At 41.7% G+C, this 11808-nt stretch overlaps 1 protein-coding gene across 1 annotated transcript in view; it reads right to left on the reverse strand.

The window, feature by feature from the left end:
* Positions 1-10218: 10218 nt before the first annotated feature.
* Positions 10219-11808, reverse strand: part of LOC105897670 (cdc42 effector protein 1-like) — a 10472-nt gene continuing 8882 nt past the window's right edge. Inside the window, exon 3 of the mRNA XM_012824620.3 lies at positions 10219-11808. This exon is cut by the window's right edge and continues 283 nt beyond it. Within this exon, the coding sequence (XP_012680074.1) occupies positions 11442-11808 (367 nt within the window). The 3' untranslated portion in view covers positions 10219-11441.

Genomic DNA, 11808 nt, shown 5'->3' on the forward strand with positions numbered 1-11808 from the left:
CTAATACATTTGATTTTAATAACAATAACTTATTATATTTAGCCTTTGTCCAAGGCAAATTAAATGAAAACATTGCATAGCTGTATCAATTTAATGTTTTTGCTTTAATTTTTGTATGCAATTCATTATTTCTGTACTGCTTTGTTGTACTTGCTATTACTTATTTCTGTAGAGAGCCAGTAGCCTTACCTTGTTCTATTTCTGTAGAGAGTCAGTAGCCTAACCCTAACCCTTACCTTGTTTTCTTCTGTGGACAGTTTTTCATACCTTTAACGCTATTCTTTTAATTAGCCTAATAATAGTCTTTTTATTTGTGGGGATGGTTTCAGCTGTGATCAACTAGCACTAAACTTGAACCCTTTGAAGTCGGTATTGCTGTGTCTGTGAAGTATCGCCGAGAAGGTATTTTGTACCTTGGCTCCAGTGTATGCACCTTTCCCCGAAAACCCACGTTCTCCACAACGGGGTATGGCCTGAAATCCAATGCAATAAATCTTGCAATGGATTTAGTCATCCGTTTTGCCCTCTCCGAGTTCGGTGGCAGCTGTACCAATGTCTGTTCAATTGTCCTCTGGCTGCCATCAGGAACGGGTCCCTTTTTTCCTCCCAACTCTGGGTGGTATCGAGAAATGTGGCTATGCAAATTTGTAGTATTTCCGAAGTATTTTATTTTCTGTTGCGTTCTGCAGCGGGCTAACAGAATCTTGCAGCAGGCGAACTAATTTCATTTTTAAAATTCCGATTATGAACTTTTCTTTTCCATTCTCATCTGATGGTGAGTCCTTGTTATGTTATGTTAGGTTGCCCCCTTTTCCGTTCCCAAACTCAACTTGTGTACTTTTTTTGCTAACCCTAGATAAAAAAAAGTTTGGGAGGAATTAACAATGTGACAACCTTCGTGACAACTTGGTGATAACTCCATTGCATGGATCTGTACATTACTTTATTAGATTTTTTGTGAGTCCTACTATCCTGACATCCTACTATTCCTCCTTGCACAGCATTGTTTAGGCGTTACCTTCTAGGTCCCTCAAGCAATGAGTTCTCGTCCTTGGTTGCAGTTATTCTTCTTACTCCGAGTTCATTCTCGTCACTAGAGGTTAATAAATACTACTTTGCTCTACTCTTCTCTAAGTTTCTCTTAAGCCATCTGATGTGGAGAATTATAGACCCGTCTCTCTTTACTTTTGGTCAAAGATTCTGATTTTCTGTCTCAGAATAATTTGCTAATATGCTAAGCAGTCTGGTTTTAAGAGCGGCCACTACTAAAACTGCTTTTGTATCTGTGACTGAGCAGAGGCTTTTGCTACTCTCAATACTTCAGTCATCAGTTTTACTAGACTTGTCAGCAGCCTTCTATACAGTGAACCATGACATCCTCCTCTGTGCTGTCCGTACTGGGATTTTTGGGGAAAGCACACAGTTGATTTGAATCGTACAACAGTGGACATTCATTCAGTGTTTCTTGGCAGGGACAAGTATCAAAATCTCACCACCTCTCCACTGGTGTACCTCTGGGATCGGTACTTGGACCCCTCCTATTTATTTTTTTATATCTCCACCACTTCCTTAGGGGAGATCATCTGTTCCCATGGGTTCTCTTATCACTGTTAGGTGGATGATACTCAACTGTACTTGTCCTTCCCCTGGTTATTTTCAAATCAGAAAATCAGTTTTAATGGGCCTGTCTGCATGTGTTGTGAGACTGTTGCAGATTATTCAGAAATGATTTCTGATCAGCCAAAGAGGACACATGTAGCTCCTCTGCTGGTCACCCTTCATTGGCTCCCTGTACTTGCAAGAATTAAATTCAAACCCCCTCACACTCGCCTATAGGACAGCCACTGGATCGCCACCAGCTTGTTTAAATGGCATAACTCAGCACTGTTCGCGTTCTCGACCACTTCGCTCCTCTGATGAGCTTTTGTTGTCTCAGCAGCAAGAGATTGGTGGTGGATTGATGATTGATTGATACATGAATGGTGGATTTGAACATGAATCGCACAAATCCATGTGTATTCCAGCAGTACAACATCTACAAACTATTGGCTTCAAACTCCTAAATCCTGAAATTGTGGTCATGTTGGTTTTCTACCATTTTAGTTCTTCTTACTGTAGGTGGAAGACCACAAATTAGCCAGCTAGCTAAAAGCCAGCAGACCTGCCTTGCAAAGACCAACAGCAGCACAACTGACACATAAAAAATAGCCAATGTATTTTGGCAATATATTAGCTTGAAACATGCTATAAACACTGTTCTTACACTTCCGTAGGGCTTCTGACCTGAAGCTCAAAACTACAAAGGAGTGTTTATCTGTCCTTCACACGAGCATATACCGTCAAAATTAAGTTCAGGCATTATGAAAACGAGATACTTACAAAAACATACCTCAAAAACACATAGTGTCTTGGCTTGTTAAGATTTTGGACATGTTGATATTTTGGATTTGAATTAATGCTACTCATCATAATAGAAAAAAAGAAAAAAGCACAACTCATTTTCACTAGCCTACTTGGTTGCATTATGTAGCCTAAGCTTTTTATTTTTATACCAGCCCAATGAAGATATACATTTTGTTTAGAAAGGTTTTGAAACTACAGTGCCCTCCACAATTATTGGCACCCCTAGTGAATATGAGCAAAACAGGCTATACAAAAATATGTCTTTGCTGTTTATCCTCTTGGTCTTTCACTCAAAATATTCACAAAAATCTTACCTTTTCATTGAAGTAAAACTATTGAAAGAAAAAATGACTGTTGACATTAAATAAATATTTTTCCCCAAAACATGTGTGCCACAATTATTGGCACCCCTTAATTTAATGTTTTGTGCAGCCTCCCTTTGCCAAGATAACAGCTCTGAGTCTTCTCCTATAATACGTGATGAGGTTGGTGAACACATGGCACGGGATCTGAGACCATTCCTTCATGCAGTATCTCTCCAGATCCTTCAGATTCTGAGGTCAACATTTGTAGACTCGGCTTCAGCTCATCCCACAGATTTTCTATGGGGTTTAGGTCGGGGGACTGTGATGGCCATGGCAAAACCTTTATTCTGCAGTCGGTGAACCATTTTTGTGTTGATTTTAAGGTGTGCTTCGGATCATTGACCTGCTGGAAGGTCCAACCACGGCCCATTTTAAGCTTACTGGAGGGGGCTGTTAGGTTTTAATTTAATATCTGCTGGTATTTCATGGAGTCCATGATACCATGTATCCTAACAAGATGTCCAGGGCCTTTGGAAGAAAAACAGCCCCACAACATCAAAGATCCGCCACCATACTTCACATTGGGTATGGGGGTCTTTTCTGTATGGCTATCTTTCTTCCTACGCCAAACCCACCTTTGATGTTTGTTGCCAAAAAGCTTTATTTTGGTCTCATCTGACCATATAACTCGGCTCCATTGAAAGTCTGACTTACATTTGGCAAACTGTAGGCGCTTTAGTTTGTAGTTGATTGACAGCAGAGGCTTTTTTTCTGGCAACCATCCAAAACAACTTGTGGTGATGTAGGTGGTGTCTGATGGTAGTTTTGGAGACTTTCTGACCCCAAGACTCAACTCACCTCTACAATTCTCCAGCTGTGATCCTTGGAGATTCTTTTTCCAGTCGTACCATCCTCCTCACGGTGCGTGGGGTCAATGTACACACACGTCCTCTTCCAGGCTGATTCTTAACATCTCCTGTCGCTTTAAACTTCTTAATTATTTCCATGATAGTGGAAATGGGTATTTTCAACTCTTTAGAGATTTTCTTGTGTCCATTTCTTGATTTGTGCAGCTCCACAACTTTCCGTCGCACATCTTCACTGTGTTCTTGGGTCTTTCCCATAGTGATGAATGACTAATGGAATTTGGCCTCTGTCACCTCATATTTGTACGCCAGTGGAACAGGAAGTCATGGTTGACCTCTTAAGAGTTCCTTATCAAACAGGTGAACTTAAAAATGTAAAACATGACTGGAAATATACTTCAGTTAGATTTTAATTATAAGATTTTTCTAGGGGTGCCAATAATTGTGGCACACATGTTTTGGGGAAAAATATTTATTTAATGTCAACAGTTTTTTTTTCTTTCAATAATTTTACTTCAATGAAAAGGTAAGATTTTTGTGAATATTTTGAGTGAAAGACCAAGAGGATAAACAGCAAAGACATATTTTTTTATAGCCTGTTTTGCTCATATTCACTAGGGGTGCCAATAATTGCGGAGGGCACTGTATTTTAAATGGGCCAGTATACAGTGCCCTCCACAATTATTGGCACCCTTAGTGAATGTGACCAAAACAGGCTATGAAAAAATATGACTTTGCTGTTCATCCTCTTGGTCTTTCACTCAAAATATTCACAAAATTCTTACCTTTTCATTGAAGTAAAATTATTTTATTTATTTTATTTTATTTTATTTTTTGACATTAAATAAATATTATTCTCCAAAACAGGTGTGCCACAATTATTGGCACCCCTTAATTTAATGTTTTGAGCAGCCTCCCTTTGCCAAGATAACAGCTCTGAGTCTTCTCCTATAATGCGTGATGAGGTTGGTGAACACATGGCACGGGATCTGAGACCATTCCTCCATACAGTATCTCTCCAGATCCTTCAGATTCTTAGGTCAACGCTTGTATACTCGGCTTCCGCTCTTCCCACAGATTTTCTATGGGGTTTAGGTCGGGGGACTGTGATGGCCATGGCAAAACCTTTATTCTGCGGTCGGTGAACAATTTTTGTGTTGATTTTGAGGTGTGCTTCGGATCATTGTCCTGCTGGAAGGTCCAACCACGGCCCATTTTAAGCTTCCTAGAGGGGGCTGTTAGGCTTTCATTTAATATCTGCTGGTATTTGATGGAGTCCATGATACCATGTATCCTAACAAGATGTCAAGGGCCTTTGGAAGAAAAACAGCCCCACAACATCAAAGATCCGCCACCATACTTCACAGTGGGTATGAGGTGCTTTTCTGTATGGCTATCTTTCTGTCTACGCCAAACCCACCTTTGATGTTTGTTGCCAAAAAGCTTTATTTTGGTCTCATCTGACTGACAGGGATTCTTAGGCCGACACTCTTCTAGACAAAGGACCACGAGGCGAATAGAATATTTCTGGAGGTGTATTTCAAGGTGCTCCTGCAGGGAGTCAATTCCAACATCAAGTAGAGGCAGGCAAAGACTAAAGAGCCTCACAGTGTTACAGTATATATACAAGTCAATCATGGGAGTTTACAGTGGGGTCAAGGGTCAACATTGGGGATGTTTCTTACAGGTCAAGGTTGGGAAGGGGAGGTGACCTTCTTATGGAAGGTTCCGGAACACGCACACAAAGCCAAAATGGTGGACAATAGATGTGTATTCCTTCACCTGGGGCAGGGGGGGGGATGTCTGCTAGGGGCTTTAAACAAAGGTGTACCAAGATGATCAATGCACATGGCACACACACACACACACACACAGGAGAACATGCTTGCAATGCAATGTAAGTTTATAAATGAATGGCAATATCAATTTCCATCATGACCATATAACTCGGTCCCATTGAAAGTCTGACTTACATTTGGCAAACTGTTGGCGCTTTAGTTTGTTGTTAATTGACAGCAGAGGCTTTTTTCTGGCAACCCTCCAAAACAACTTGTGGTGATGGAGGTGGCGTCTGATGGTAGTTCTGGAGACTTTCTGACCCCAGGACTCAATTTACCTCTGCAATTCTCCAGCTGTGATCCTTGGAGATTATTTTGCCAGTCGAACCATCCTCCTCACGGTGCGTGGGGTAAATTTACAGATAGGTCCTCTTCCAGGCTGATTCCTTACATCTCCTGTCGCTTTGAACTTCTTGAACTATTGCCCTGATTGTGGAAATGGGTGTTTTCAACTATTAAGATATTTTCTTATATCCTTTTCCGGATTTCTGCAGCTCAACAACTTTTTGTCGCACTTCGACACTGTGTTCTTTTGTCTTTCCCATCTTGATGAATGAGTAAGGGTATTTGGCCTGTGTCACCTCATATTTATACCAGAGTGAAACAGGAAGTCATGGGTGACCACTAAAGAGTTCCTAATCAAACAGGTGAACTTAAAAATGTAAAACATGACTGGTAATATACTTCAGTTAGATTTTAATTATAAGATTTTCTAGGGGTGCCAATAATTGTGGCACCCATGTTTTGGAGAAAAATATTTTATTTAATGTAAAAAAAAAAGTATTCTTTCAATAATTTTACTTCAATGAAAAGGTAAGATTTTTGTGAATATTTTGAGTGAAAGACCGAGAGGATTAACAGCAAAGACATATTTTTTCATAGCCTGTTTTGGTCACATTCACTAAGGGTGCCAATAATTGTGGAGGGCACTGTAGTTTTGTAATTATGACTAAACAAGCTGAAAAATGGGCCTTATTTAAAAGCATGTGAAGACCACCGAATTGCCGTTAATTTTTGTTGGTTATATTTGGGGAGCTTGGAAATAATTATAATATAAATGAATATAAAACAAAATATTTTTATATTGTGTTATAACATATCATTTCCAATGATCTTTCTACGTGGTATGCTCCAAAAGTGAAACAGTGCAAGGTAGTGGATGGGTTGAGATGAATGGGTTGATCATTGACTGGAGTATGGAATTCTTAGACTGTTTTGTTTAACTAATTGGTTGGTTCATTTATTGGCAGGTTCGGCGTGTACGTTCCACTGTGTTGCTTCCACCAGGAAAGCCGGGGAGGTGGTGTGGCATCTCCAGCTGACTGCAGCCTCTCTGAAAGGGAAAGTGTTGAGTGTGGGGCCCTGCTCAGGCCAAGAGACTTCATGTCACTCCTGCGGGAGAACCTGCGTGAGCAGTTTAGTAGCCCTGCCCCTGTACCCACCCACAGTTGCCCACACTCCCCTGAGCTCATCCACACCGAGGTAGAAGAGCTGAAGACCAACTTCAACCGCCGCATCAAGGAGGTGCTCTTCAACTCGCTCTTCAGTGTGTGTGTGTGTGTGTGTGTGTGTGTGTGTGTGTGTGTGTGTGTGTGTGTGGTGGGTGTTCTCTCTCTTTTTACTGTGCACAGTCTTCCTATGTCTACTTCCTAGTTATGTGTCTGTATGCACCCTCCTGACTCCTGCTCTCTCTTTGCTAGAGTACCCAGTACTATGACATGCACCCTCCTGACTTCTGCTCTCTCTTTGATAGAGTACCCAGTACTATGACATGCACCCTCCTGACTCCTGCTCTCTCTTTGATAGAGTACCCAGTACTATGACATGCACCCTCCTGACTCCTGCTCTCTCTTTGCTAGAGTACCCAGTACTATGACATGCACCCTCCTGACTTCTGCTCTCTCTTTGCTAGAGTACCCAGTACTATGACATGCACCCTCCTGACTCTTGCTCTCTCTTTGATAGAGTACCCAGTACTATGACATGCGCTGGTCATGTGAGCACCTCATCATGGTGTGGATCAATGCCTTTGTGATGCTGATGAGTCAGCTGTTACCACCTAGTTACTGTGACCTGCTGCATCGTTCGGCTGCACACCTGGGCCGATGGCAGCGTCTAGAGCACGGCTCCTACAGCAACGCTCCTCAACACCTGTGAGTTCTGCATCTCTCGCACATCCACATTCTATCCCTTTGTCTTTGTACCTTCATTTAATGGAATCTACACTCTTTTGGCGGGATCCAACATCCCCTGACATGGGTCTTTTCAATGTCTCCATTTGGCTAGCTTTCTATGCCAGCAAACTGTGAAATGACTGGTACGGTGCAGAGACGTTTGCAGAGCATGAGCTTTATATTACAGGATAACGACCAGTGACACCTCAAACGCCATTATTGTGCTTTATGATTAAGGATAATGACCGGTGACACCTCAAACGCCATTATTGTGCTTATAGCTGTGTGTCCCTCAAGACAATTTGCAAGGGTTCATACTAAACTAATGTATGTATGGTGCAGCTTTCTTGTTAATACTCATTCGCAGTGTCCTATCATACATTTCTCCTGCGACTGTTTTGATTGTTTTGATGAAATTTGATGGAACGCTGCTGGAGTTGTTGTCCAGATCTTGTAGAATGTCTGTTGCACAACTGCCATTCAGACAGAATAATCTAAGACACAGCCCCACCTTATCTCACCTCATACTCCTGTCCCCATGTCACTCCATTCCCTCCCTCCCTCTCATTCTCACTCACTCACTCGGAGTTCTCTAACCAGCTTCTTTACAACATCGATTTAGTTTATGTTGTTGCTGTTATGAAGTGACGCAGCGGGGTTACTAAGGGTTCAGGCCGTGGTTACGAAAGGAGCGTGGGGCGTTCACGTGGGGCAATTGCGTCATCGGGTTAGAAAATGTGCGGATCCAGCGTCCACACAAACACGGATCCGCTGGCAGGTTCGAATCTTTCCACTCTGGAGACCGGATTCAAAAGCTTGCGGATTCAAGGACCCAATCCACCGAGTTCGTCTGGACAGAAGGCAGATCCGACAACATTTCTTTCCGGATTCAGGCAATCCAGGTTCTATGTGGACGGGCCCTGAGAAAGTAGCTCTTGTTTGGACCCTGTGCCATCATGGTGCAGAACCCAGACGCTCAGTGCTGCTGAGAAGCAACTGGAGCCTCAATAATAGCCTGACTTTGTAAACCCACATTCACTGTGCTCTACACAGACCAAAGTGCTTTACACAGAGGTGTACAGCTGAGATTATTTTCAATTTGTCAACAAGTCTCTCTATTTCTTTTTTTATGCACAAAAGAAAAACATACAACAACAAATTCTTGCTACACTGAAAAGGCTACTATAGATTACTGTAGAGAGAGACTATTCCTTGAAACCTCTGCCACTGAGCATGAGCAGAGTCCAGTCTTTGTAAACAGTAAAGTGGTCAGCAAGTCAAACGATTCAGGTTGCATGAGAGTTAAAACAAGGTTTTAATGGAACAATCCTGGATTGATTTGGACATCAATTAAGAATGAATGTGTAACCCTGCTGCTCATTCTGATCTAAAGACTTGGCAGTGGTAATGGGGTACACTAAACTTAGACTGAAAGTGTCTATTAAACGGGGCCAGCAGGTTTAAACCTTGATCAGCCAGTTTATGACTCAGGTTTCATTTAAAACAACTTCAGACTTCTCCAGTTTTCTCTGGGTAGCAGTTCGGTCTTCATACAGCCAGTAGCAGAATCCACTGACATGATTTGTTACATTTGGAGGTTGGCTCAGCAGAACATCACCCAGACTGTATAGTCAACCTAATATCACTTGGTATGTGTAATGTAAGCTTGAGAATTATCCATGGCCAATCTGAGTGACCAAAGAGCCTTTGGAACAGAGCTGGAAGGGATAGGCCTTTAGTGACATCCTATAGGATAATGCATATAACAAAATATTACATTGAAATTTGGGGCTATCCTTCATAGGGGGCATATATAAAAACCTGGCTTGTACCCTGGTGATTTTCCTCCCATTCAGATCGCCAGGTGTCAGAAGGAAGGCATGAAACCCACGGTTATTTGTCCTGGATGGTGGTATGCCAAATAGCCAACAAGTAAGATTAACAACTGAATTTAAAATGTCATTTGCACTGTGGGCCTACATGTGCTTATAGAAGGCCAAGTTTCCTTACTTATTTTACTCATAATGTTAGGCTAGGCTGCCCCCTAGAGATTAAACCCCCAGCTGCTTTTGGTTAGTTAAAGAAATATGACATAGCATGCTAGTTTGAGATGGAAAACTATGTTGCTAACAGCCACCAGACTTGTCTTGTAAACACCAACAACAACAGCACAATAAGCCGCTGTATCATTCTCCGGAGGGGTACTCCATATGAGAGAGATCCCCTGAGATGTATGTAAGCCCTCACTACATAACTATGACCGTTTGCTCAATAGTGTCCTTATTTTCCTCAAGCCAAACTACAACAGCTGACATATCAGGATTGGGCTGTCAGTCCAATTGACTCCTTCACTGATGGAGATCTTTTTGCCTGACCTTTGATTGGTGAATCATATAAAGAGTTTATGATGTTTTATGAAACGCCTAATGTCTGTAAATGTCAGTACAGTACAATTTTAGTATTTGTTATAATTCTAATCTGTTATATTGTTATACAAAAAGACAAGTAATGACAGTAACTATCCACCTGCATTATTTGTTTCCATGGCAAAAGGAATAACAGAGGAAAGGAGGAAATCTTTAAAAAGTAGAGAGCAGTAGGTGAACACACAGAAAGTATGAAAGACATTTTCTTTTCTTGAAATGTTTGTTTTATTTGGCCAGTGTTAAGAAGATGTTTACCATTACTCTATGGGTGTTTAAAAAATGTCACACTTCAGCCAGCATAAAATAAACAGCATTCTTGGCTGTTTTTAAGTACATAAAACTGTGTCAGTACACAAAAGTGTCATGTTTAAATTGGTTTTCATGTTACAAACATATGTTATGTGTTGTTATTGTGTATATTTGGATTAAAAAAATAAATAATCATAAGTCAGTCATTATATGGTTTGAATTGTGACTGATTAAGAAAGCATGTCAGTAAAATGTTTTGCTAATTCATATACACTGTAGTCCTCATCTGGTCAATGGGTTTTAGTTTTAGTTCTTGCAGACCTTTGCACTTAAACTCACATGGCGAGGTTCTACATTTTCTTCATATCAAAAACCCCCAATCATGTTTACTCCAGGACTGGGACCAGCCCTTGGTGGTTTTGGTAACTCTGACATCTTAGAAGGTGTACATCTGTCTCTGAGTTACAGTTTGTGTCTCAGGAAAACAATCCCAGCATCAATTCCTGTTATTAAAGAAACATCTACAAGACGTGTCCAAATGTTGACATGGTGATAAGGTAACAATATACGTATATACAACAATATATGATGTACACAGTATAAAAGGGAAGAAAGTACAGATGTGCTTTTCCTTATTCCAGGTGACCCTCTCCCCCAAATACCACTGTAAGGCAGACAACCCTCACCTCACTGTCATCCATGAGTCACTGGTGGACAGGTAAGATAATACTACAGGGACACTGATGCTGCTCCTGTCCTTGTGTGCTATACAGTTTGCCTTTCTCCCTAGAGCACTGACAGGCCTGTGTTTTGTTGTGAACATAGTGTCATTTATCCTGTCACAACATAGATGGCCTTCTTTTATCTGGTTTCATTTTCAGTTGTCAAAGCAAATGTTTATTTTGCCTTGTGTTCTCAATGCCAATGTGTTGTTTTATGCATGATTATAGCCAGAGCCTTTTCTCCTTCACTTTACTGAACCTGCACATTCTTAAAAAAAATAAGAACAAGCATTACAGCAGGACCTCACTGAGACTTGGACTACATCTGAAAAACAAAGTGTTTATGAAAATGTCTTTGGGAATATTTCACTCCAAGCTTTTGGTCCCAGGTGCTAAGAGATGCACTGGCATTTGTGTACTACCTGACTACAAAATGTTTAGGTCTGTTTCTCATATGTTTACACTTTAATCTCTTCTTCATCGTCTGGATAGGTACACGATTCTTCCCTGTGGCTGAGCACGGAAGAGCCGTTTGTCTCGTCGCTGCTACACCGCCTGCCTTTCACCTGGCTGCCGCCTCCATAGTGACGAGCCAGGACGTCCACAGCACGCCGAAACTGCCCCACTTCGATCCCTGGCTCTTCCCGTGCTGGAGACCACATGGAGGCGTCTGGAGTGGCCCTTGCAGAGACATTGCTATCATCCCCGTTCAGCGTCTCTGAACCCCACTCGGGGCTGCAAGAGCGCCCCCTGCTGTTGTAGGGCGAGTCCTCTGCACCGACGCTGGCAGGATACCTGACGGGGCTCTCTGTGACCGATTCAAAC

The sequence above is a fragment of the Clupea harengus genome, chromosome 1 (assembly GCF_900700415.2).
Source record: "Clupea harengus chromosome 1, Ch_v2.0.2, whole genome shotgun sequence".
Taxonomy (NCBI): domain Eukaryota; kingdom Metazoa; phylum Chordata; class Actinopteri; order Clupeiformes; family Clupeidae; genus Clupea; species Clupea harengus.